The sequence below is a fragment of the Aquarana catesbeiana genome, linkage group LG01 (assembly GCF_042186555.1).
Source record: "Aquarana catesbeiana isolate 2022-GZ linkage group LG01, ASM4218655v1, whole genome shotgun sequence".
Classification (NCBI taxonomy): Eukaryota; Metazoa; Chordata; class Amphibia; order Anura; family Ranidae; genus Aquarana; species Aquarana catesbeiana.
This window is the reverse complement of record NC_133324.1, coordinates 58,245,921-58,273,520: the sequence shown is the minus strand read 5'-3', so window position 1 is coordinate 58,273,520 and position 27,600 is coordinate 58,245,921. Positions and strand designations below refer to the sequence as shown.

At 43.1% G+C, this 27,600-nt stretch overlaps 1 protein-coding gene across 2 annotated transcripts in view; it reads right to left on the bottom strand.

Moving 5' to 3' along the window:
• The window catches only part of PSTPIP2 (proline-serine-threonine phosphatase interacting protein 2), a 166,222-nt gene that overhangs the window by 56,971 nt on the left and 81,651 nt on the right, over nt 1-27,600 (bottom strand). For both annotated transcript variants that reach the window (XM_073618847.1, XM_073618858.1), the window contains 2 exons: nt 27,259-27,293; nt 12,312-12,418 (listed from right to left, as the gene is read on the bottom strand). In XM_073618847.1, the coding sequence (XP_073474948.1) occupies nt 12,312-12,418; nt 27,259-27,293 (142 nt within the window). The remainder of the gene's footprint in view (nt 1-12,311; nt 12,419-27,258; nt 27,294-27,600) is intronic.

Below are 27,600 nucleotides of genomic sequence, written 5' to 3'. Positions count from 1 at the left end.
CAATGCAGTAGTTAAATGCAAAAAGTAAAGGCATAAAGAGACAAAGGTGCATAAAGAGACACATGCGCAGAACGTAGAAACACTTTTCAAAGAGGAACAAGATTTGTGTGAATACAATGACCCAACTACATGTGAGTAACATTTGGGCAAAGGTTCTGCTTAAACATGATTTCAGAAATCTAACTATGATACTGTACATATAAGAAAAAAAAACTACCTCAAAGCATGTCTCAAAGCAATACTAAAACAGGTCTCATAAGAGGACATGAGTGGAAAAAACTCTTCTTGTTGACTCTAGAAACCTCATACTTCTAATGCAGTATGGACAGTGAAAGGATAAATCTGATGGTTATTGCTAGCAACAAAAAACAAAAACACTTTCCATGCAGAGGCCCAGTGAGACCATACTGGCTGCACACCCGTAACAACAACCAAAAATAACCTAATCTAACAGGATGCACTGGAATGAATGACGGCAAAAAAAAAAAGTAACAAAGTAAAACAGGTTTCAAATTCTGTCACAGAAAGTGAGATCTTTGTTTGCCTTAGAGCAGCGGTGGCCAACACGTGGCACGTGTGCCGCTGCCAGCACGTCGAGCTGTCTCTGTGAGCATGCCGTGACAATTCAGAAATTACACTGACAAATCGTCTACACCGCGCCCGCAAACTATATCTCCCATAGTTCTCTGGGGCTAGCGATGTGTCCAAGTGGGCATGGCGCACCCGCCAAACGAGAGCGCTGAAGCCACGCCCCCCGTTCTCTTTATCTGACGTCTCTTCATCTGACGTTCCCTGCCGACGCACCTGTGGGAAATCCCTTCATCGGACACACCAGAGCGCCCAGGAACTGACCCCACACTGCAGCCCAGATTTCAAGGAGTAAAATGTGAGTTATTATCCACTTGCCGACCCGCCATAGCCGAAAGATGGCTACAGCGTGGTCGGCTTATTCTGGGAGGGCGTCCATGGACGTCCTCCCAGAATCTGGCTCCCGCGCGCCCTACAGTGTGAGGGGAGAGGGGGAGGGGGAGAGATCGTTTGCAGAGTATGGTTACTGAGCAGCGATGTGGGCACTACAGATCCAGCCCACAGCGCTTCTCAGTACCCATACACTGAGGTACTCTGCCATACTCTGCCCATACTCTGCCCATACTCTACCCATACTCTGCAGTACTTTGAACCTGTGTCCTGGCCTATAGACAACAATGACAATTTTTTTTTTATTCCAGCCCTTTGTATCTACAGCGGACCCAGCAGAGCGGTGTCAGCGGTTTCAGAGGACATTGGACCAAATCGTGAGTTGCTCCTCTACAATTCTGTGTTTATTATGTACCTTTTTTGTGAAATGTCCATGCTCTGCAGTACTCTGCCCGTACTCTGCAGTACTCTGCCCGTACTCTGCAATACTCTGCAGTACTCTGCCCATACTCTGCAGTACTCTGCCCATACTCTGCAGTACTCTGCCCATACTCTGCAGTACTCTGCCCATCAAAGATGCCTTTGCAGGGCATTTTCAAAGATGCCTTTGCTGGGCATTTTCAAAGATGCCTTTGCTGGGCATTTTCAAAGATGCCTTTGCTGGGCATTTTCAAAGATGCCTTTGCTGGGCATTGGTAAAGATGCCTTTGCTGGGCATTGATAAAGATGGCTTTGCTGAGCATTGATAAAGATGGCTTGGCTGGGCATTGGTAAAGATGGCTTGGCTGGGCATTGGTAAAGATGGCTTGGCTGGTCATTGGTAAAGATGGCTTGGCTGGTCATTGGTAAAGATGGCTTGGCTGGGCATTGGTAAAGATGCCTTTGCTGGGCATTGGTAAAGATGCCTTTGCTGGGCATTGATAAAGATGCCTTTGCTGGGCATTGGTAAAGATGGCTTGGCTGGGCATTGGTAAAGATGGCTTGGCTGGGCATTGGTAAAGATGCCTTGGCTGGGCATTGCTAAAGATGGCTTGGCCGGGCATTGCTAAAGATGGCTTTGCTGGGCATTGGTAAAGACGGCTTGGCTGGGCATTGGTAAAGATGCCTTTGCTGGGCATTTTCAAATACATGCACGTGTACAGTTGTTTTTTTTTTTTTCAATAAAAAAAAAATGTTTAATGGAAAGCTCTGTTATTGTGTTTTTCTTTTTAAACAAAAGCTGTTAATTAGTTTGGACACTGTACGAGTTGTTTTTTTCTAAACTAAAACCTTGGTATTCAGGTTTAATTGCAGTGTTGGCACTTTGAAAAAAATAAGTCCTTTTGTGTTGCAGTTTGGGCACTCGGGCTCAAAAAGGTTCGCCATCACTGCATTAGAGTATAAACTACGATGAGAGATAATCCAGCAACCAGTGATGATCCAGCAATCTACTCCCATCAAGCAAAATTAATACAAGTTTCTGCAATAAGAAACCGGATAAGAAGATGAAAATCCTATTGCAGGTAATGGTATGACTGCAAACTAGGTATGACCAGATCAGCCTGCCCAAAATGACATTCAACTGGGCCCAATTTGCCAGCAATTCGAAGCAATTCACAGACTCAAAGTGGTCCTCTCAGTAAGTTAAAAAATCTGCATGATTAAATTCCTAATATACAATACATAATACAGAAATAGTATACTTAAAAAAAAATTTATATCATCAAAAAGATACCGTTCAGTCCAGTATCTGACTAGGCTAAGATGATGTCATCAGTCTGCTCCAGGCAGGAGAAAGCATTTCCTCAGTTTGTCTGTGAAAGTTTTTATTCATCCAGGTCATGGAATAGCTTGAAGTGGTTAGTCGCATTCAACTGAACTTGTTCTTAAATCTTGAAGACAGTTCGCATCCTATCCAAGCCACTTGATTCATTCTAATAAGTGTCAGGAACATGCTCCAACATTTATATACACAGGTGGCTCCAGCACCTACCATGGAATGTGTCAAAGCAGATGCCAATTGTCCAAAAACAGAATGGGAGGTGTAAGAATTGAAGAACCACCCAGATCTAGCTACATAATGCCATCCCTTGGTGTCAGGAAGTGTGCATGTTAGCAGGGCCCCCATTTTCCACTAGGGGTGCGCATCTTCACTGGTCTCACGATTCGATTACGATTATCTGGTCAACGATTCGATTCTGCGATGCATCACGATTACCGACGAGCTCCCACTTCCGCTTGGGCCGCCTAGGAGGCCCTTCCACCCTGCAATCTTCTGGGACACATCACAGTTCCCAAAAGATTGCCGGGCTATGCCTGGCTATGCAGGAAAGCGCAGTGAGACATGCGCACCCGGCTGTGAAGCTGCAAGCTTTCACAGCCGGATGCCCACAGTAGTATTGCCAGCGCCGTGGACAGCCACTGTGCCCGTCAAATGCAGCCACTTGTGCCCGTCAAACGCAGCTACTGTGGCCGTCAAATGCAGCCACTGTGGCCGTCAAACGCAGCCACTTGTGCCTGTCAAACGCAGCCACTTGTGCCCGTCAAACCCAGCCACCTGTGCCTGTCAAACGCAGCCACCTGTGCCTGTCAAACGCAGCCACCTGTGCCCAACTGCCCGTCAAACGCAGCCCCTGTGCCTGCCAAACGTAGCCACCTGTGCCTGCCAAACGCAGCCACTTGTGCCAGTCAAACGCAGCCACTTGTGCCAGTCAAACGCAGCCACTTGTGCCCCTCAAACGCAGCCACTTGTGCTCCTCAAACGCAGTTCCTTGGCATTCCTGTTTGCACCTTCCAGCACACTAGGAGTTAACAGTGGAATGTGCACAGGATAGCCAGGGACCTGTCAGCACGGAGCGTGAGGTGTAAGTAGAGTACACATTTGTACTCTACTTACTGTTTTTAAAATTATTTTCTTTTAATAAATGCCGTGTTACACTGAATGAAGTGCACCGCTGTACTGTATGTGCTTTTTGAAAAAATATGTCACTTCATACCGAATTTCACAGTAGTACAATACATCCCGCTCATGTGACTCCCGCCCCCCCCCCCCGCCTCTCTCCACTCTCCTCTCACGTCTCCTGAGTCCTGACGTCAGCGGGGAATTCTCAGTCCCGCCCGCCTCTCTTCTGATACGATAGCTATAGTCAGCGGGCGGGGATGAGAATTCCCCACTGACGTCATGACTCAGAAGACGTGAGAGGAGAGCCGAGAGAGGCGGGGCGGGGGGCCCGGGAGTCACATGAGCGGGATGTATCGTACTACTGTGAAATTCGGTATGAAGTGACATATTTTTTTAAAAAGCACATACAGCGGTGCACTTCATTCATTGTAACACGGCATTTATTAAAATAAAGTAATTTTAAAAATACGCTCCGAGCGCTTTTCCGGGAGGGGCGGGGTTAGTCGTTATGATGTCACCTGCAATCGATTTTCTGGTCCTTATGCATCGATGCCGCATCAGGGACACCCGAATCGCGATGCATCAATGCAACGATTCATTTCAGCACCCCTTTTTGCCACCATCAACAACCAAGGGCCAAGGGCCCTTCCCACTGTCCTGATGTACAGGAATAAGATAGGGTACACACCCAAACGTGTAACATTGAGAAACTCCACCATCTTGATCACTCCATATGATACTCTCCAGACCTGAGGCCCACCTCCAGAAACAAGGAATGTCCACACGTTCAACCTTTTAACACTTACTGTAGCAGAAACATAATGTAGAGTTTTTGGTCAAAACACCCTTCACCACCACCTCTTCTCTTCCATTGTCCTCGCTGTAGGTCCCCATCAATGGGTTCTCCAGCTAAACCTGTACCTACCCGAAAGGGTTCACTTCCTAAGGCTTCAAGCTTACCTGGCAGTATACTAAGGGTAGCCTTTTACCCCATCACCCTCTGCCCCATGCTCTTCTGGCTCTAGATAATAAGTGACTAAGCTAGCCCAACCAATACATTCAGCCAGGGGAGGAGTTTCCCTAAAAGGGGTACTAACCCCTGCTTACATGCACAGGTGTCAATTATTGGATTTACTTGGATGAAATTGTGAATTGTTGTCAAATCTTCAGGGTACAGATGATAAATATTAATGTAGCACTACCCCCGTAGTGGTTGCAAATGACAGGGTTCCCCACTGCTGCACAGCCAGGCATACAACTTCAGCTTGCATCTGAACACATTGACCAGTCCTTGAGCTTTGTTTTTGTTTTATTAGGGGGGTAATAACTTGAGTGGGGATGGGAATTATGGGATGCCCAACTTAAAAGTAACAAAACCAGGGACAATTTCCTCCCTATGTACACAGCTCCACTTTGTTCTTCTCCTTTATCTTGTACAACTCCAATTTATTGCTCCTCATTTGATTGTACAGCTCTGATTAATTAGCTCACAATCTTTGTTAGATCAGCAACAGCCCCTTACAGGCTAAGAACTCTCAGTCCCTTTAGAAAGTAGCAAAATGTGTTGTGAACTGCATCCTGGAGTACCTCCACTCCCTTGTAGACACTGATCCCAGCTCTACTTCTGCATGAAATGTTAGCCCACCTGGTTGCCTCTTCACCAGTCTACCTAACTGTCTCTTCACCAGCCCACCTGGCTGCCTCTTCACCAGTCTACCTAACTGTCCCTTCACCAGCCCACCTAGCTGCCTCTTCACTAGCCCACCTGGCTGCCTCTTCACCAGTCTACTCGACTGCCTCTTCACCAGCCCACCGCTTCTTCACCAGCCTACCTGACTGCCTCTTCACCAGCCCACCTGGCTGTTTCTACACAGTCTACCCCACTGACTCTCTAGAGATTCTCCCAGGTCAAGGTAGGGAAGATTTAAGGACATCAGTATCTTCCAGAGAGCCTTGCTACATGTGGCAGACTCTCCCTATGTAATTCCCTGCACCGTGCTGTAGTACTCACACTGTCCTCTCCTTGCTCCTGCTGCCTGTCAGGAAAGCCTCATTCCAACTACTCCTATAGTAGGATCCTTCCAGGCAGGGGTCCCTCGAGGGGAGCCAACAGTCCCCTCAGCACTGCATCTCTATCTTCCACCCAACTCCCCTCCCAGCATGATCCATATTTATGGGCTCACTTAGCCCCCTGCCAGGTCCACCGCTTGGGGATTGGCTAAGTTCCAATATGCAGTACAACCCTCCTAGCCTCCGGCTTCTAGTCTCTAGAATGTTCTCCAAGTTTCTAGTACCAGGGGGAGGCACCAGAGAGCTGTCTGTATGAGTCATGCTGCCCTGAACACTAATAACCCTGACCCAATTAGAGACTCACTGGTTAAGTATGAGTGAGGATATGGTTTACCTACTCTCACACTAGTAGCACACTAGAGGAGGCTACATTAATTACGTGGAAGACAGATGGTGATGAAAGCCCCAACCCTTTTTATGTTTACCTGTTAGAACCTTGCCTCCACACCACCCATTTCTTGTCCAATAGTTTTTATTGAAAATTTCAAGGATAAAATCAAAATATTAACACTTACCCACATAGAGAAAATCAACCAGTATGATTATATACATATATTATATATATATATATATATATATATATATATATATATATATATATATATATACACACATACATACACATACATACATACACACACACACATATATATATATATATATATATCACACACACACACACCGTGGTACAGGGGGTCATAAAGGTGAAATAGAGATATATATTTCAGCAAGCATTGCCTTGTACTTAGTACTTAGCTCAGTGAGCAATAACAAACAAAAAAAAAGGAGAGGCAGGTATGTTCATATTTCCTTGTCGCTTTTTTGGGCTCAATATTAAGAGAACGGTGGAAAATTGGGATGACATTTAGCGATCATATGTATACCCATAGGCCATAGAATTGGTGGGGATAGGAGGACGTAATAAAGGGACCCCCCACCCCACCACCACCACAGCTCATATGCGACACAATGCCTCATGTCGTATAGTTCACTGACAGATCAAAGGGGGTGATACAACAAAGGAAAGAAAAAGAGCAGGAAAGAGAAAAAAAGGGGAAGATCCCCTATTTCAAGAACAGTGATAACCTCCAGAAAAAAAATCTAGACAGACTGAAAAAAAAATATATGTAGCATTTAGCAAAATCACAATTTTGCATTAGATTCAACAAGGAAGTCGAAATTAAGGTCATTTTTTTTTTTTTAAGGATACTGTAGGCTTTCCTTACACTTAAAGTACAGATATCACCAGAGAAATATTGGAGTTACCATTGCTAGCCTTCTTTCTTCAAGTACTAGATGCCTGGCTTTTTAACTTATGAGTCAGAAACATAGGAGAGGAATGCAGAAAATGAAAAGTGAGAATCCTTATGTCTATACTTGTTCCAGGTTTCCATTAAAGTGGACCAAGACCCAGCATCAGTCCAAGGCCACTGCAGAACTCCAGGGCATGACTGCCAAGGCTTTAGGTCACTTGACCTTGAACCATAATGCTGTGGGTTGCCCTTTTACTAGAGGTGTAGGTTTATACCTCCAAAAAACAAGCAGTGAAAGGCCTACACGCGACTAGACGTCCACCACTGGATCGCCACTGACACCACAGCTTAGCCCAAATTAATTTTGCATATATTATCTTAATCACAGGTCCCCACAGCATATCCAAAGAACCAACAGGTCTATCGAGATTAGAACATATCACACACAATAATAATGGTGTAAAAATGATGTTCGGAAAATCGCCAGGAGGAAACCATGACCTTTATGAGTGCCAGAAGACCATGCAAAGAACTGGATTCTTTTATAATGCCCAGTCACGTATTCACTATCAGTATATGAAAAGTAGACAATTATAATCCATCACTGATAGTAGTGTACTGGCAGCATTTCAGCATAATAGGAAACACTGAAGGTATTTGTTCCCTTACGGCCAAATGCCAGCTCTGACACATGACTTTATCATTTGTTTCTGGCCGAAATACAGGCGTATCCCGTGCCTAGTTTCCTGTGTGATACCAGCCTAAACCTTTACTGTGTTTGGCCAGTTTCGTTTCAGTCATGGACAAGCAACAAAACCAGGAGATGTTCCAGATTTACATAGTTGGTATGGTTGAATAAAAACACTGATCTATCCAATTCAATCTGTATGTGTTTGTCATTACCATTTTCCATATTACATTGTGTTCACTAAGAAACACATCTAATGCCGCGTACACACGGTCGGACTTTTCGTCTACAAAAGTCCGACAGCCTGTCCGACAGACTTCCGACAGACTTCCGGCGGACTTGCAGCAGACTTTCTAACGAACGGACTTGCCTACACACGACCACACAAAAGTCCGACGGATTCGTACGTGATGACGTACACCGAACTAAAATAAGGAAGTTCATAGCCAGTAGCCAATAGCTGCCCTAGCGTGGGTTTTTGTCCGTCGGACTAGCACACAGACGAGCGGATTTCGGGGTCCGTCGTAGTTACGACGTAAAGATTTGAAGCATGTTTCAAATCTAAAGTCCGTCGGATTTGAGGCTGAAAAAGTCTGCTGAAAGTCCGGAGAAGCCCACACACGATCGGATTACCAGCCAGCTTTAGTCCGTCGGCGTCCGTTGGACTTTTGTAGACGAAAAGTCCGACCGTGTGTACGCGGCATTAAAGTTTTTTGAATTTATCTACACTCCCAGCTGACACCACCATGGTGAAATGGAGTTCCACATCATCACTGCTCTAACAGTAAAGAGACCCTTATGCAGTTTAAAGGGTAAATTCATCTTTACAGAAAACTCTGTAAGGTGAACTTACACAGGTCCCCGTCCTCGCCCCTGAACCCCCCCCCCCCCACTGGTCCCGCTAACTTGGACCGTGGCAATCTCCGCTTCTAGGCCCTGTATATCCTCGCCAGATGTCTGGGGCTTAGAAATCCCCTGAGTTGAATGCATTCTAACAATTTGTCAGCGCCGTCACATGGGCGGCACCGACCAATCAGCAGCCGCATAGTCTGTCCTGTCAGTTATGGAGAAGACGCGAGGATGGAGAGAGGATTTCTAAGCCCCGGGCTTCTGACGCGGATATACCTGGGCTTAGAATCGGAGATTGCGGCGGTCCAGGTCAGCGGGACCTTTGTAAGTTCAACTTACAGATTTTTCTGTAAAGGTGAACTTACACTTTAAGATTGAACCACCTCTCGTCCAACCTCATTGTGTGGTCATGTGCCTTCAGACCTTAGATTACATAGTTTCCTCCCAATGCTAGCATCACCATCCAAAGATTTGTACGTTGCAATCATATCCCCTCTTAAGCGCCTCTTCTTCAGGGAGAATACGTTTAATGTTTGTAGTCGTTCCTCATAACTGAGGTACAGTAGCCCCCTTATTAGCTTTGTTGCCCTTCTCTGGACTCCAGTTCAAGGACATCCTTTCTAAGGATTGGTGACCAGAACTGGATAGCATACTCAAGATGTAGCTTAACCAGAGTTCTGTAAAATGGTAGAATTTTAGTTTTATCTCTTGAGTAAATACCCTGTTAAATGCACGCTAATATTCTGCTGGCCTTGCTTGCTGCAGCTTGGCATTGCATGCTAATACTGAGTCTGTCATCTATCATCTACCCAGATCCCTTTCCATCCTTGAATCTCCCAGAGATTCTCCCCCTTGCATGTAACCTGCATTCATAGGTTTAGCTCCCCAGTGTATTTCTGTACATTTTCCAGTATTGAACCTCATCTGCCATATCGCTGCCTACCCCTCTATTTCGACTAGGTTATTTTGTAGAGTTGCTATATTCTGCCATGAAGTTATTGCTCTGCTTAGTTTTGTATCATCAGCAAACACTGAGATTGAACTACATACTTCAACCTTTATGTTGCTTATGAACAAGTTAAACAGAATTGATTCCAGGATAGAGCTCTGGGGTAACCCACAACTCTAGACCATTCAGAAAATATGCCATTAATCATCAATCTCTGGCCACACCCCCTGGATAGTTTTCTATCCAGGTACAGTACACGGTACATACAATCTTATAAATGCCAAAAGACCTTATTTTGTAAATAAAGCATTTATGGGGAAGTGTAACAAATGCCTTAGGCCTCTTTCACACGGCCGATCCGTTCAGGTTCGCCTGTCGGTATTTTAGGCGGACCTGAACGGACCCTCCATAGACATGTCCGCTGACATCCGACCCGCTCCGATCCGAAAAAGTGTAACGGAAGGAAAAACCTACTTTTCCATCCGTTTTCGGATCGGGTGACGACGGACTCTACCGTCCATCATCACCCGATCCTCCATAGGGGAGAGCGGCGCTCTGACAGGTCCGTCGTTGCACAGTGTGCAGCGACCGACCTGTCATTTTCCTGCTCAGCGGGGATCGGCGGAGCGATCCCCGCTGAGCAAGCAGATATTCACGGGGCGGATCATCACTGATCCGCCCCATGTGAAAGAGCCCTTAGTAAAATCTAGATACACTACATCCATAGGTCTTCCTCTATCCAAATGACAGTTTACCTCCTCATAGAATGTTAAAAGATTGATCTGGCAAGAACGGCCTTTCATAAATCCATGTTGGTTGCTACTGATGATACTATTTTTGTCAGCAAATTCTTGGATATGGTCCCTTTTCATTCCTTTTAATAGTTTACATACTATTGATGTTAGCCTGGCTGGTCTGTATTTTCCAGGTATTTATCTAGGCCCTTTTTATGAACATTGGTACGTTTGCCTTTTGCCAATCAGCAGGTAATATTCCACTCAGTAGGCCGTCCTTAAAAATTAGGAATACATGCCTGGCTATAACATGGCTACAATCCTTGAGAACCCTAGGGTGTAAGTCATCTGGTCCTGGTAATTTATTCACGTTACGTTTTTCTAGACTTTTTAAACACTGGCTTCTATCAGCCACATGGCTATGTTTAATATGCTGTTATTAGCATTACTGTCTTGTTTATTATACCCTCCTTTTCATTTGAATAAACTGAAGTGAAGAATGTATTCAGTACAGTTGCCTTCTCCCGGTCTTCTTGTTTTAAAGTGTATTTCCACTTTTACAGCCAAATTGGGTAACACCTAGTTTACATTTGTTTTATGTCTTCATTCACATAACATAACATTTTTTAGATGCTCTTTTCTGCAAACTCCAGCAAGGAAAAATCCCATATAGTTATCTTTGTTCATGAAGGGGGGTTTGGGAGCTGGGGAGCTGATTAACACAAATAACCCTGTCAGTTCTGCGCTGGCAGATACGATCTCATCAGTTGGATTTGAACATAGTCCTAAGAAAGGTTTGCAGGTTTAGAAGCTGGGGTAGCACAGTGTTGTCCCTAGTCTGAGTAAGGACAGAGACACTGCGAGAGTCAGTTGTACATATGACTGACTAGCAATAAAAAGGCTTGTTCAATATGGAGAACAGTGGTTGTATGATCTGCATGTTTATTGCTGGAGTATTATGAGAAGGACATAATGTTCTTTTGCAAATGCCGCTTTATGCATTGACATACCAAATTAGACCCAGGCTTTCCAGACAGTATGGTTGCCGGCTGACTGGGCACTATCCACAGTCACCTTAACCCTTCAATTAAACACAGAAGAATACCTCCCAACTTTTTGAGATGGGAATGAGGGACACCTATCAGCAAAAGTATGCAGGCATAGGACACGCCCCCTTAAAGGAGAATTGTACAAAAAAACAAGATTGGTTAAACCCACAAGTGCTTTTTTTTTACCACTACTATTCCTTTATATTGGCTTTTGGAATTTACAAATGTAGCACGTTAGAAATAAGATGAAAGGTTTAGTGCTGGAAAACACTTTTTGATAGATAAAAAGTGCGTTTTATATACATATATATATATATAGATCAGACCAAAATGAGGGACAAATGAGGAGGAATGAGGGACAGGGGGACATTGCTCCAAATCAGGGACAGTCCCTCGAAATCAGGGACAGTTGGGAGCTAAGTTAAATCCAACACAAAATTTCTTCAGCTATTTGCAGTACAGAGAATGTTTCTCTAATTTTTGAAGTGTAAAAGGACTGAGGGAACATGGAAGAAAATGGTCAGGGTCTAGCCAGGACTGAACCAACTAGCTCTAAACAGGAGGGGTGGAAAGAGGGGGAAACTAAATTTGCATTAGTGAACAAGTTGTAGTGGCCAAAAACCGCCACTAGATGTCAGCATACTACAAAACAAGCATAACCTGGAGCAGTTCAATGCAAAACATTAAAATTACAAGTTAGTGGGGCAGAACAGATGGGCCCCTTTAGCATCCATAGCACCCACAGGTGGTTGTTGAAGCTGGGGGACACCAGGAGTGGTACTATTTCACTTACCACATTTATTGAGGACAATGGTACTTCGTAACAAACTGATCAGTCATCGGAAATCAAAACTGTCTGTGTTGCTCAAACACCGTTTGCTCCCTTGATGGACATCAAAAGTATTGTATTTTTATCTTACCTTTTTACGTTCGACTTTCTGTTTCTCTCGGAAATCCTCCATCCTCCTTGCTTCGTCTCGCAAGGCCTGCGCCAGTTGAATATGACACTGGCCGACATTATCAATCTCTAAGCAAAATAAAAGAAGTGGAATTAGATGACATCTGCGGCTTATACTTTTGGTCTATGACAAGTGTCGGTTCCTACATGTATATCGAACCTCCATTCCATTTGATACCTCCAAAAAAGTCCTACCTAAGAGCAGACACCATAGAAGGCCTACAATTGGTTATACTGTATAAGCAAGAAAAGTTTCCATCATGCCCTTGACTAAGTCAGTTCTACTTGAACTCCATGCTAAACAATTATTCTTTGAGCATACAGTGGGGACGGAAAGTATTCAGACCCCCTTAAATTTTTCACTCTTTGTTATATTGCAGCCATTTTCTAAAATCATTTAAGTTCATCTTTTTTCCTCATTAATGTACACACAAGCACCCCATATTGACAGAAAAACACAGAATTGTTGACATTTTTGCAGATTTATTAAAAAAGAAAAACTGAAATATCACATGGTCCTAAGTATTCAGACCCTTTGCTGTGACACTCATATATTTAACTCAGGTGCTGTCATTTGAGTCCACCTGTGTTTGATTATACTGATTGGACTTGATTAGGAAAGCCACACACCTGTCTATATAAGGCCTTACAGCTCACAGTGCATGTCAGAGCAAATGAGAATCATGAGGTCAAAGGAACTGCCTGAAGAGCTCAGAGACAGAATTGTGGCAAGGCACAGATCCGGCCAGGGTTACAAAAAAATTTCTGCTGCACTTAAGGTTCCTAAGAGCACAGTGGCCTCCATAATCCTTAAATGGAAGACGTTTGGGATGACCAGAACCCTTCCTAGAGCTGTCTGTCCGGCCAAACTGAGCTATCGGGGGGAGAAGAGCCTTGGTGAGAGAGGTAAAGAAGAACCCAAAGATCACTGTGGCTGAGCTCCAGAGATGTAGTCGGGAGATGGGTGAAAGTTGTAGAAAGTCAACCATCACTGCAGCCCTCCACCAGTCGGGGCTTTATGACAGAGTGGCCCGACGGAAGCCTCACCTCAGTGCAAGACACATGAAAGCCCGCATGGATTTTGCTAAAAAACACCTGAAGGACTCCAAGATGGTGAGAAATAAGATTCTCTGGTCTGAGACCAAGATGGAACTTTTTGGCTTTAATTCTAAGCGGTATGTGTGGACAAAACCAGGCACTGCTCATCACCTGTCCAATACAGTCCCAACAGTATAGCATGATGTTGGCAGCATCATGCTGTGGGGGTGTTTTTCAGCTGCAGGGACAGGACGACTGGTTGCAATCGAGGGAAAGATGAATGCAGCCAAGTACAGGGATATCCTGGACAAAAACTTCTCCAGAGTGCTCAGGACCTCAGACTGGGCCGAAGGTTTACACACTTGGCTTAGACAACCGCAGCCAGCCCTCTGGACGGTAGGCAACCTTGGTGATTAGGGCGTGCCTAGGTACACACAAGCCCATGTACACTCGGCAGTTGTTGCACTCAGTTACTTGGGAAGCCAGAGTCCGGTCTGAATAATGTGTCCAGGTTTCAGGCGATCTGAAACTCAGACCCATGATTCAAAACCTGATACACAAAGAAATGCCCCCCAATGGGACTTTGTAGGCAGTGGATAATGGAGTAACCAGGGTATGAAATATAACAAAAGTTATTCAAAAAGATTAAAATGGCAATCAATGTTACATTGATCAGTAAAAACAATGGAAATCCACCATACAAAAAAATGATGTACATATTTTGGACTCAAAGGGGACCCCAGTTGGGTCTTATGTGGATAAGGACCCAATAAACACAGGGTTCACCCAACATTTCTATGATTCAAACCTGGACTGTCCGGATGAATCCCAGATGGGTGACAACCCTAAAAGAGGCAGAGACAAAGCTGTGAAAAGATCTTCTTTTTTGTATTAATGTTATACATCAGAATTGCAGCTCCCGAGTGATTGAATGATTGGAAACGAGTTCTCCAGCCATTTACTCAATTTATCCTAGCGCAGTTTCTTTTATCCTTTTGCCAGAGACAAAGCTGGGTTTTGGCAAAGAACTATGCATTCTATCCTTGTTGAAGTAAAACATTAACCACTTCAAGACTGCAATAGGTACTTTTTTCGTATATATACGTTGCAGCTTTGAAATGGTTTATCGGGGTTATGGCTGAAGCTCTGGTATTTTTTTTTTTTTGGTCGGCGGCTGGCTTTCTCATGAAAGGGCCTGAGTGGCTCATGAGCCCCTGGAACGCTTTCAGGAGCAGCAGGGGGGAACCCCGAGAAACGATCCGATGGTGTGGCTGGCTGGTCACAGAGGCTACCAGAGACCAGATCCTCTTTGATCACCTCTATGGCCTTGGAGGACCAGAGCGACATCATGATGTCAATTCGGATCCAGGGTGGAATTGGGTCTGGGTGGAAGTTAACAATTTATTTTTATTTTTTTTAAAGAAAAAGAGCAATTTTTTTTTTAAATCTCTTGCTTTTACAAGTAAAGGAGAGGTTTGGGGTCTTTTTGACTCCAGATTTGTCCATAAAGAGGACTGGTCATCTTTATTTATATTTCAAGTGATATTTACATTCCTTGTAATAGGAATACAAGTGAAAAAAAAAAATAAAAATAAAAGGGACAGTGTAAAAACAACAAATAAAAGAAGAAAAAAGAAATTAAAGTACCCCAAACGCATATGCAAGTCATGCACGCATATGTAAACAGTGTTCGCACCACACAGGTGAGGTATTGCCGCGAACGTTAGAGCGAGAGCAATAATTCTAGTGCTAGACCTCCTCTGTAACTCTGAACATGTAACCTGTAAAAACGTTTAAAGCGCCGCCTATGTGGAAGTTTAGGTACCTTAGTTTGTCGCCATTCCACAAGTGTATGCAAATTTAAGCCCTGGTTCACATTGATGCGATTGGGCATGCGATTTGACATGTCAGATGTATAGATGTCTCTGAAATCATCGGACTGACATGCGGGAATGAAATTGTACGAGTTCAGCTGAACTCGCATGATTTTAATCCCACAGCAGTGTGAACCTGGGATTAAGCGTGACATATTAGTTATCTGTTTACTCAGTGTAACATGATCTTTCACATTTTACAATGTAAATTGGACTATATATTGTTTATTTTTTTTCCATTTATTTTTTAATAAAGTGTATATTTTCCAAAAAAAATAAGTTTGAAAAACCACCGCACAAATACAGAGCGGCATAAAAAAAATCGCAACAGTCACCATGGGGGTGATAAGTCATTTTCTAGCAAAAAATACTGATTTAAACTTGTAAACAAAAAGTGCCAAAAAAACCTGTTCTGCTAAAAGGGGGGACATTCCTTTATTTCTGGAGGCGGGTCCAAGAGAATGTGAATAATCCAGATGGTGGAGTTCCTCCATGTCAGCCCCAGACGGATTTACCCCCTTAATGACCAGGCCATTTTTTGTGATACGGCACTGCATTACTTTAACCGACAATTGCACGGTCGCAACGCTGTATCCAAAAAAAATGTATGTACTTTTTTTCTTACAAATGTAGCTTTCTTTTGGTGGTATTTGATCACCTCTGCGAATTTTATGTTTTGCACTATAAACAAAAAAAGACTTTTGAAAAATATATATATTTTTTTTACTTTCTGCTATAATACATATCCAAAAAAAAAAAAAAAAAAGAATTCCTTCATCAATTTAGACCAATATGTATTCTGCTACATATTTTTGGTAAAAAATCCCAATAAGCATATATTGATTGGTTTGCGCAAAAGTTATAGCGTCTACAAACTACGGGATAGATTTATGGACTTTCAATTTTTTTAATGGTTTTTACTAGTAATGGCGGCGATTTTTAGCGGGACTGGGACTTTGTGGCGGACAAATCCGACCCTTAGTGACACTTTTTGGGTACCGGTGACACCAATACAGTGATCAGTGCTAAAAAAAAAAAGCACTGATTACTGTATAAATGACACTGGCAGGGAAGGGGTTAACACCAGGAGTGATCACAGGGTTAAATGTAATTCCTGTTTGTGCCCTCTTACTGTGTGGGGGAAGTGCTGACAGGAACACCACAGAGGTCGCTGTTCCTGATCACTAGGAGCAGCAGATCTTTATGTTCTCCCCTGTCAGAACGGGGATCCGCCTTGTTTACATAGGCAGATCCCTGTTTTGCCTCTCTCTGCGGTGTGGCCGCCGGAAATCGGGTCCACCGGGCATGCACACGGCTCCTCCTCCGTGAAGTGGGCGCGTGCGTCCACAGTATCAGTTGCAGGAAACAACGTACAATAGAGCTGCCCTGCCGCAGTATATACAGTCAGGTCCATAAATATTGGGGCATCGACACAATTCTAATCTTTTTGGCTCTATACATCACCACAATGGATTTGAAATGAAACGAACAAGATGTGCTTTAATTGCAGACTTTCAGCTTTAATTTGAGGGTATTTACATCCAAATCAGGTGAACGGTGTAGGAATTACAACAGTTTGTATATGTGCCTCCCACTTTTTAAGGGACCAAAAGTAATGGGACAATTGGCTGCTCAGCTGCTCCATGGCCAGGTGTGTATTATTCCATCATTATCCTATTTACAAGGAGCAGATACAAGGTCCAGAGTTCATTTCAAGCGTGCTATTTGCATTTGGAATCTGTTGCTGTCAACTCTCAATATGAGATCCAAAGAGCTGTCACTATCAGTGAAGCAAGCCATCATTAGGCTGAAAAAACAAAACAAACCCATCAGAGAGATAGCAAAAACATTAGGTGTGGGCAAATCAACTGTTTGGAACATCCTTAAAAAGAAAGAACGCACCGAGCTCAGCAACACCAAAAGACCTGGAAGACCACGGAAAATAACTGTGGTGGATGACCGAAGAATTCTTTCCCTGGTGAAGAAAACACCCTTCACAACAGTTGGCCAGATCAAGAACACTCTCCAGGAGGTAGGTGTATGTGTGATTTGATTGACAGCAGCGGAAGCCAATGGCTGCGCTGCTATCAATCTATCCAATCAGGAGCAGAGAAGCCCCTGCAGAGAGACAGCACGTCCCCGCTGGGTCAAGTTCCAGGGCTCAGGTAAGTAAAACGGGAAGGGGGGGGGCTGGGGGGGGGCGGTCACTGCCAGGTGTTTTTTCACCTAATGCATAGGATGCATTAAGTGAAAAAACATGAAGGTTTACAACCCCTTTAAGGTGTGTGGTGGTCTATTCCGTTCCTGTTGCAGGAGGAAGGTGGGAGGTGCCCCTAGGCCAGCATGGTCCTTGCTGGTGGTGAATCAAGGCCCTAGTTACATCCCCAACTCAGTTAATTTGTGCCTATGGCTGGATTGACACTACTCTGGATGTCTGGAGGCTGCCATGAAGGTATAGGAATGAATTGGCTGAAGGCAGCCAGGACTTCTTACAAAGATTGTGGCAGAGCTACACAGAACTTAAGAGCAGAGTTGAAGGTAAGTATATCGGTACGCAACCACCACTGGAGGGGGTGGGGCGAACTATAAGTGGCTTTGTCCTTTAAAACATTTCAAGGCATAGGAAATGTAGAAGTATTTTTTCTTTTTGGCATGAGCGTGCAAACTAAACCTATTTAAGTAAATACTCTATATCAAAAGATAAAAAAAAGACAAAGGACTTCTCTTTTCTTTGCACCTAATGGATGTACGAAACCCGTATCAAACAGTGCAAACACTCAGCTTCTCTAATCTGGTTATTAACTCCATTCTCTGAGTATAAAAGATGAAGGACAACGCCGGGTATGCTAGTTCTATAAAATGTCTATATATAAAAGTTGCGCTATTGTACAAGAACCACTTCCTCTGCGGGGTACTCAGAGCAATGCTACAATAGATCCTGCTAACGTGATGAATGTATTTTCTAAGGGAAGGTTACTGGGTCCTTGTAGCAAACTCTAGCTGGGTCAAACTTCCAGAAGGGACATCATTTTAAATATGTTGGCAACATGATATAGATATTAAAAAAGATGAGGTCTTTTATGTATAATTGCACTGTTTTAGAAAGAGCATGGTAGAAACCTCAACTAAAAACAAAATTTGATCCATCGTGCTTTGGACTGACCAATTTTTGTAGCTTTTGCTATTACAGTTTGAGAGTGCAACACAATGCATTGGGCTATTCTGGCTCTTCAAGGCCCCATGTGCATTTTTTTGTGGTGCATTAAAGCTGGTCATATCCCAAGTTAAGGTGTGTTGCCAATTGAAATGAATAGGCTGCCAGCGCATCCATTGAAATTAATGGGCTCTTCCAATATACCCATTCAATTGAATGGGCTTCCAATGCACTTATTGAAATTAATATGCTTCCAGTGCACCCACTGAATGGGCTGCCAACACACCCATTGAATAAATGGTCTGATAATGCACCCATTGAAAAAAGGGGGCTGCCAGTGCATCCATTTAAATGAATGGGTGGCCAATGCACCCATTCAAATTAATGGGCTGCCAACACACCCATTGAATGAAAGGTCTGACAATGCACCCATTGAATAAAAATGGGCTACCAATGCATTCACTAAAATGAATGGGCATCCAACACACCTATTAAATTGAATGGGCTGCCAATGCACTTATTGAAATGAATGTGCTTCCAGTGCACCCACTGAAATGAATGGGCTGCCCACACACCAATTGAATGAATGGTCTGAAAATGCACCCATGCATAAGGCTGCCCTGTGCCTTGTTGACATCTCACCAAAAAGGTACTCTCCTCTTGGCAGGAGACTCTAATGTGACCTTGAATCCTACCCTGGGCAGATATCCCTCGGAAAGAATAGCCACATCGCCTGATGCAAAACAATTTTCTCATTTCTTGCAATGATCTGGTGGACCTTTGGAGGGAATTTCATCCATTGGGTAAATATTACACTTATTACTCCCACCCTCATCATTCTCACTTGCGAATTGACCACATGTTTATGCTACGTAAACATCTTCCCCGGGTATGCTCCACATCTATACTAGCTGCCCCTTGATTGGACCATGACCCTGTTCTAGTTGTTTGCCGTTCTCCATTATGTAAGGCTCAATTTTCCTCTTGGGTTATGAATGATTCACTTTTATCTCTTAAAAACACTCAGGCAGACCTGTTGAAAACTTCCTCTGAATATTTCAGCCTTAATGCTGCATCTATTTCCTCTCCCGTGACTCTTTGGGAGGCATACAGTGCTTCGGGGCCATATCATTCAATTAGCTACGAAACGCAAACGAGAATGCCAAAAGCTCCAATGTACCTTAGAATCTTATTTAGAGTCTGTCTCTGCTACCTTTAAATAAACTTCAACCCCCGCTAACTGCAGATTATTGGATCAAATTATTGGATCAGGCCCAAACTGAATTGGATCTGTGTCTTACTGATAACGATTAATGCACTTTACGCTGGTCCCACCAGAAATGGAAAGCCAAAGCGAATAAACCTAATGCAATGCTGGCTAATAGGCCACGCACCTTTTACCCCTATGTTCACTCCCATCACCAAAACCTGATTGTTAACACTGTTCATGGGCCAACTTTAGACCTACAGTATCTCGCTCATCAATATAGATATGAAAATCCTCACTAAGATCTTGGCTAGCCACCTAAATTCGTTCCTCCCTCGCTTAATCAAAAAAGACCAGGTGGTTGGGTTCGTTCCTCAACGCCAGGCCGGTGATGCCAGCAGACGAATTATACAGCTGCAACACATCGCTCCTTGGAAATTATGCTTTTATCATTCTATGTGAATAAAGCCTGTGATACTTCGTCATGGCCCTACTTGATGTCTGTGCTCTGTAATTATGGTTTTGGTGCCTCATTCCTACACTGGTTAACAGCGTTGTATGATTCCCCCAGGCTAAAATTAAATACTTCAGGTTTGAATCCTCCCTTTTTTCTATCAGGAAGGGCACCCGTCAAGGATGCCCACTCTCACCGCTCATAAGAGGCGTGGATGTTGCGGGACCCGCTCATAAGGTTTCTTTATTCGCGGACGGTATCTTGATGTCACTAACATCCCCTAGAGTCTCTTTTCCTAACCTATTATCTCTCTTTGACGCCTTTGTGTCCCTTTCAGGTTTATATGTCAACCCAACCATGTCCAAAGCCATGTTGGTTAACCTCTCATCCTCTGAATTGGCCGCCCTGAGAGATGCCTTCCTGTTCCAATAGCTTGCTTCTTTGCCCTATTTAGGCATCCAGCTCACTCCCGGTTTTGATGGATTATATCAGGCCAACTTTCTACCTCTTTTCAAAAAACTAATCGACATGCTTCCCTCTTGGTCGTGCTTCCAGTGCACCCACTGAAATTAATGGGTTGTCAACACACCCATTGAAATTAATGGGTTGCCAACATACCCACTGAAATGAATGAGCTGCCAATGCACCCATTGAAATTAATACACTGCCAACACACCCATTGATATGAATGGGCTGCCAACACACCCACGGAATGAATGGTCTGACAATGCACCCATTAAAAAATGTGGGCTGCCAACGCATCCACTAAAATGAATGGACTTCCAACACACCCAATGAAATGAATGGGCTGCCAACACTCCCATGGAAATTAATGGTCTGACAATGCACCTATTGAAAAAAGTGGCCTGCCAGTGCACCTATTGAAATTAATGGGCTTCCAACACACCCATTGAAAGGAATGCGCTTCCAGACGCACCCATTGAAATGAAAGGGCTGCCAACACACCCATTGAATGAATGGTCTGACAACACACCCATTGAATGAATGGTCTGACAACACACCCATTGAAAAAAGTGGCTGCCAATGTACCCACTGAAATAAATGGGCTGCCAAACTGATCACTAATATAACATTTTAGTATATGTTATTAAGGTTTCTTCTTTATTTTATTTTCTGTTATGTTATACTAGTGATATTGCTCAGTTATATCTCAGAATTACCAATATTTTAGTAGTATTGTAGCTAATTCTGTAAAGAGTCATGTGGACACGCTTTAGTGAAAGAGGAGGGGGAGCTGGCCTGTCTCCCACAGCACAGTTAGTTCCCAATGAGGAGTAGCACCTCTGACCAGAAGAAACTCATGGCCCAAATGAACACTTGAAAAGTTTAATAAATATATACACTATGATATATAACTGTTAACTATAATATCTTTCTACTCATAGTTATTCTTTATTAACTATTTATTTTATGAAACATTTGTTAATACTATGTAAACTCAATAAAAACAACTGAAAAGAAAAGAATGGGCTGCCAACACACACTTTGAAATGAATGGGCTGCCAACACTCCCACTGAAATGAATAGTCTGACAATGCACCCATTGAAAAAAAGTGGGCTGCCAGTGCATCCATTGAAATTAATGGGCTGCCAATGCACCCATTGAATGGTCTGACAAAGCACCACCTATGCAGGGCATAAAAATAATTACAAAGCGCATGATCAAAACTGGAGTTGTCACATTTTGGCTCAGAAAAGCCCTGATAGTTTTACCTAGTGCATATTTTGTTTTGTTCACTACACCATTAACATACTGTATATATATATATATATATATATATATATATATATATATATATTAACATACTGTATATAGCAATCCAGAGTATTCTTTCACAGAATATGTACTGTTCTGCAAAAATGGCCTTCGCTGAAAGATAAGACCTTATTTGCACTCATACAGTTACAAAAAGGGTACAAAGATCAAGATTATGCCCAACGTAGTTCCTGTTTTATGTTATATTGTTATCTTCGAGACTTTTTATTACGTAGGTCTGTATGAGGTGCATTGGTACCATGTATCAAAAACATTTACAAAGCTCGATTTTTAGAGTTCTTGCAACAATCCTGAATGCCCATACATTTTAAATATGCACTCTAGGAATACAATGTTTTAAGATTATATATATATACAGGTGCATCTCATAAAATTAGCATATCATGAAAAGGTTAATTTCAGTTATTCAATTCAAAAAGTGAAACTCATATATTTTATACAGATGCATTACACAGAGTGATATATTTTAAGCATTTCTTTCTTTTAATTTTGATGATTATGGCTTACAGCTAGTGAAAACCCAAAATTCAGTATCTCAGAAAATTTGAATATTACATAAGACCAATAAAAAAAGGATTTTTTTAATACAGAAATGTTGGCTTAGTGAAAAGTATGTCCATGTACAATATGCTATGCACTCAATACTCGGTCGGGGCTCCTTTTGCATGAATTATTGTATCAATACGGTGTGGCATGGAGGTGATCAGCCTGTGGCACTGCTGAGGTGTTATGGAAGCCCAGGTTACTTTGATAGCGACCTTCAGCTCCTCTGCATTGTTGGGTCTGATGTCTCTCATCTTCCTCTTGACAATACCCCACAGATTCTCTATGGGGTTTAGGTTAAGCGAGTTTGCTGGCCAATCAAGCACCTTGATACCATGATCATTAAACCAGGTATTGGTACTTTTGCCAGTGTGGGCAGGTGCCAAGTCCTGCTGGAAAAATAAATCACCATCTCCATAAAGCCGGTCAGCAGAGGGAAGCATGAAGTGCTCTAGAATTTCCTGGTAGAGGGCTGCCCTGACTTTGGACTGAATAAAACAATGTGGACCAAAACCAGCAGATGACTTGGCTCCCCAAATCACCACTGACTGTGGTAACTTAACACTGGACCTCATGCAACTTGGATTCTGTGCCTCTCCACTCTTCCTCCAGACTCTGGGACCTTCATTTCCAAATGGAATGCAACATTTTCCACAGTCTGTGATGATTTGGGGAGCCATGTCATCTGCTGGTCCACTGTGTTTTATCAAGTCCAAAGTCAGGGCAGCCCTCTACCAGAAAATTCTAGAGCACTTCATGCTTCCCTCTGCTGACCAGCTTTATGGAGATGCTGATTTCATTCTCCAGCAGGACTTGCCACCTGCCCACATTGCCAAAAGTACCATTACCTGGTTTAATGATCATGGTATCACTGTGCTTGATTGGCCAGCAAACTATCCTGACCTAAACCCCATAGAGAATCTGTAGGGTATTGTCAAGAGGAAGATGAGAGACACCAGACCCAACAATGCAGATGAGCTGAAGACCGCTATCAAAGTAACCTGGGCTTCCATAACACCTCAGCAGTGCCACAGGCTGATCGCCTCCATGCCACGCCGTATTGATGCAGTAATTCATGCAAAAGGAGCCCCGACCAAGTATTGAGTGCATACTATACTGTACATGGACATACTTTTCAGTAAGCCAATTTATGTATTAAAAATCCTTTTTTTATTGGTCTTATGTAATATTCTAATTTTCTGAGATACTGAATTTTGGGTTTTCACTAAACAAATATTGAAAAGGTTAAATTGTAACTAATAAAAAAAAAAAAATTAAAAACACACTGACACCATCCACTCCCCCCTCCCCCCCCCCAAAAAAAGAAAACATTGTGAACAAAAAAAAAAATAAAAAATTGTAAAAAATAATAAAAATGTTTAAAAATTAAAATTGTAAAAAAAAAAATAAAAAAAAATACTGACAAAGTCTATGCCTCATAAGTGCTGCATATTAGTGGCACTGTCACATGACATTAAAAAAAAAGTATCGGTAATCGGTATCGGCGAGTGCGTGGAAAAAGGGATCGGTACTTGTACTCGGTCTTAAAGGCATGTGGGGGGGGAGGGGTTGATAGCTGAGATGTTGATTTTGACAGAGAAATCAGGGGACGTGGTACGTGGGTCATGGAAATATCATGAGCTCGGTTTTGGACAGGTTGAGTTTGAGGAAGTGATGTGACATCCAGCCTTATATGTCTGTGAGTAAGTTGGTGATGCGTGAGGAGACAGATGGAGTGAGGTTAGGTCAAGGGTTAGTTAAAGCGGTATGAAACCCAAAATCAAAAATGTAATATTTTGCAGCTTACCAATCATTAGATGTGGTGGCCGCATTAGTTTTCTTTTTTGAAGCTTTTCCCGCTCTGTTTTACCCAGGTGATCTGGCCAGCAACACACCTCCTGTATTAAAGTGTCCCCACTCTGGATGAAGGAGCATAGGGGGCACCGTTGACAGCAGCATTGTCAGTCTGGGAGGAGGGGAGCGTTAGATGTTCTAGCAGATTTAAATACACTAATAAATTGAAGCCAAACTCCATCTCACACTTTATAATAAGTAACTGCAAACTTCTTTTGCCATTTGGGATAAAGGTTTTACATAAATTTAAAGCTGATGATTTTAAGCACTCCTCCAGTGTTAAGTAGTTTGTCTCATCCGTGTAAACTGACACATTCTGCTGACGAGCTTGAGCTTTTGAAAAACAACAGACTTACTGGCTGGATCACCAGATGAAAATAGAAGAAAGAAAGCCTAAAAAAGAACACAAATGCAGCCATCACATCTAACAAATTGGTAAACTGCAATATATTCAATGTTTACTTTTGGGCTTAAGAGGTTATCTTTTCAGGTTTGATGTGTAACAGTGTATTTGTGTTGCAAATTATATTTGGATAGAAAGGTATGCAGCCAATGTAGAGGCATACAAGGACAGCTCCCCTGTATGAGCTGTTTGTACAGCGTGTTTACATGTAGATATTTTGGTGAAAGGTGAACTATGTTACCAAAAAAACAATGTAAAGAATTGCCAAACAAATTGTACTTTTGCAAAAAAAAAACATAAATCAGGAGTATGTTCCTTCACCTTTTTGTATATAACACACAATAAAAAGGGCCTACAGTCAAAAGAAATGGAAACTTGACAAGGGCCCTTTGACTCAGAGCAACTACAAAACTGCAGTTCTTGTGGGATGTTCCTGGTCTGCAGTGGTCAAGACTGACCAAAAAGGGTCCAAGGAAGGAAAACTGGTGAACTGATGACAGGGTCATGGGCTCATCGATGCATGTGGGGAGTGAAGACTGGCCCGTGTAGTCTGATCCAATAGAAGAGCTGCTGGAGCTCAAATTGTTAAAAAAGTTAATGCTGGTTCTGATAGAAAGGTGTCAGAACACACAGAGCATCGCAGTTTGCTGTTTGGGGCTATGTAGCCACAGACTGGTCAGGGTGACCATGCTGATCCATGTCCACAGCTAAAAGCACCTACAATGGGCATGTGGGCATCAGAAATGGACCACAGAGCAATGGAAGCAGATGACCTGCTCTGATGAATTTAAGAATGGTTTGAGGACTACAAGTTTAAGCTGTTGACTTGGCCTCCATATTTTCAAGCTCTCAATGCATCTGTGTGGGATAGGCTGGAAAAACAACTGACAACTTGGTGCCAGCTACCACAGCCTACCTTCAGAGGTCTAGAAGAGTGAGATAAATAGATAGATAGATAGATAGATAGATAGATAGATAGATAGATAGACAGACAGACAGACAGACAGACAGACAGACAGACAGACAGACAGATAGATAGATAGATAGATAGAGCACCCTCCTAGGTAGGTGCTAGGAGAGAGTATAGTTTTTGGTCTTGTCAGTTAAAACTTAGAGTGCTCTCTGCTTACCAGAGAGCAGGATCTATTGGTTAGGTCTGCTCATTGTACTCGGGTGCAGCTCATCAGCTTGTTCTGACTGGTCCAATAGGGAGGCATATTGGACAGTGGGAGGGGATCTGACAAGTGAGTGCACAGGCTTTGTTACAGCCCTGGCAATTGGCAGAGGAAAAGTGCTGCATTGCATGTTGGGATACTGTATATAAAGCCAGAGTACATGTGCTCAGAGTTAGTTGAGCCGGAGAACAGAGTCCAGGTGGGCGTAGGCTGCTGACCTTTCCTCTGCGGAGGAAGCCGTGCGGCCCTGGGTAGTCGATCCAGGGGCCTAGAGATAGAGAAGCTGAACCCAGAGGTCCTGAAGAGCTGACTGGAAGGGGTACACCAGGAAGAATCTGTTTCTGCCTACTGGGAGTACAGATCTGTGTCTTTGGGGCCTGTTGAGTGAGGGCCGCCCCCTTCAGCTAGAAGGGTCAGTCAACGGGTGTCAGTGAAGGGGATGCTAGCGAGTGTCCTGAAGATAATGTAGTGCATTAAGTCTGCTGCTAGTGAGAGCAAGAAGACTTAACCCTTCCATACACATGGCTGTATGGTCTATGCAGTGTGACTGCTTCTACTACCAATCCGGTGAAGCCAAGTGAGTGTTGTCCTTATCCTTTGTGAATAGTTCCAGTTGGAGTATCCCACTCAACCCTTCTCCCATCCAGGTTCCAAATAAAATACAAAAACACAAATACCCTGGACTGATCATTGAGTAATGAGCAAGCGGGGGTAAGGGTGAGGCAAGTGGGAACCCCTAGCAACCAAGTGGTAAACCCTCGGCAACCAAGTGGGAAACCATCGGCAACCAAGTGGGAAACCATCGGCAACCAAGTGGGAAACCCTTGACAACCAAGTGGGAAACCATCGACAACCAAGTGGGAAACCATCGGCAACCAGCTGCAGGTAACCAGAGAGAGGCCTATGAAGTCAACACTCAGCAAGCCCTACGGGGACAGTGCTACACAGATTTATATATATTATTATATTTTAACAGTTTTTATTCATCTCCGACGGAGAAAAGTTTCAGTACAAAGAATATATTATTATATTAATTAATTATTATTACCATTATATTATTATTACTAATTATTAATATTATTTTTTTTTTAGTTTTTTTTTGCGGTTTGGTCTGGTTGGGGAGATTTCCATTCACTTCTTATCCTGGAGATGCAAAAGAAAGCAAGAGAAAATCCCTATAAAGTAGAGGGGATTCCCACCTTAGGCATCTGTCATTGGGACGGGTGTCTCCATTGGAAGACCTCATTTTCTGTTCTGGTAACAAGTCAAAAACTTTGGATTTCTTATCACTGTGTGTTTTAGTGGCAATAAAGCAATAACATAAAAGGGGGTCTAATCTATCCATACTCCATCCAAAATAATAATAACAGTTACACATGAATGTCACTCGTTATCCTCCAAGTACTTACGTTGTTTGAAGATATCTAGAGCCCTTTTCAGAGTGCTGAAGGTGGGAAACAGAAGAGGCTACATTAGTATATTAGGATATAGTAACCTAAAAAAAGAATCTTCTTATGAAAAAAACATCTAGTCTGCCATTCTTAACATCCTGCTGCAAATACTATTCACCTGGTGGTCATCCTGACTCTCTGGCTTCAACACTCTCTGGCCTTAAACAACCGATGAGCTGTCAGCGGGCTTCCCCACTGACAGCTGTAATGTAAACAAAAGAATGCTGGCAATAGAAAATTCAGGAAAAAAAAAGTGTAGGGTCCCCCTCCCCCATCCATACCAGGCCCTTTGGGTCTGGA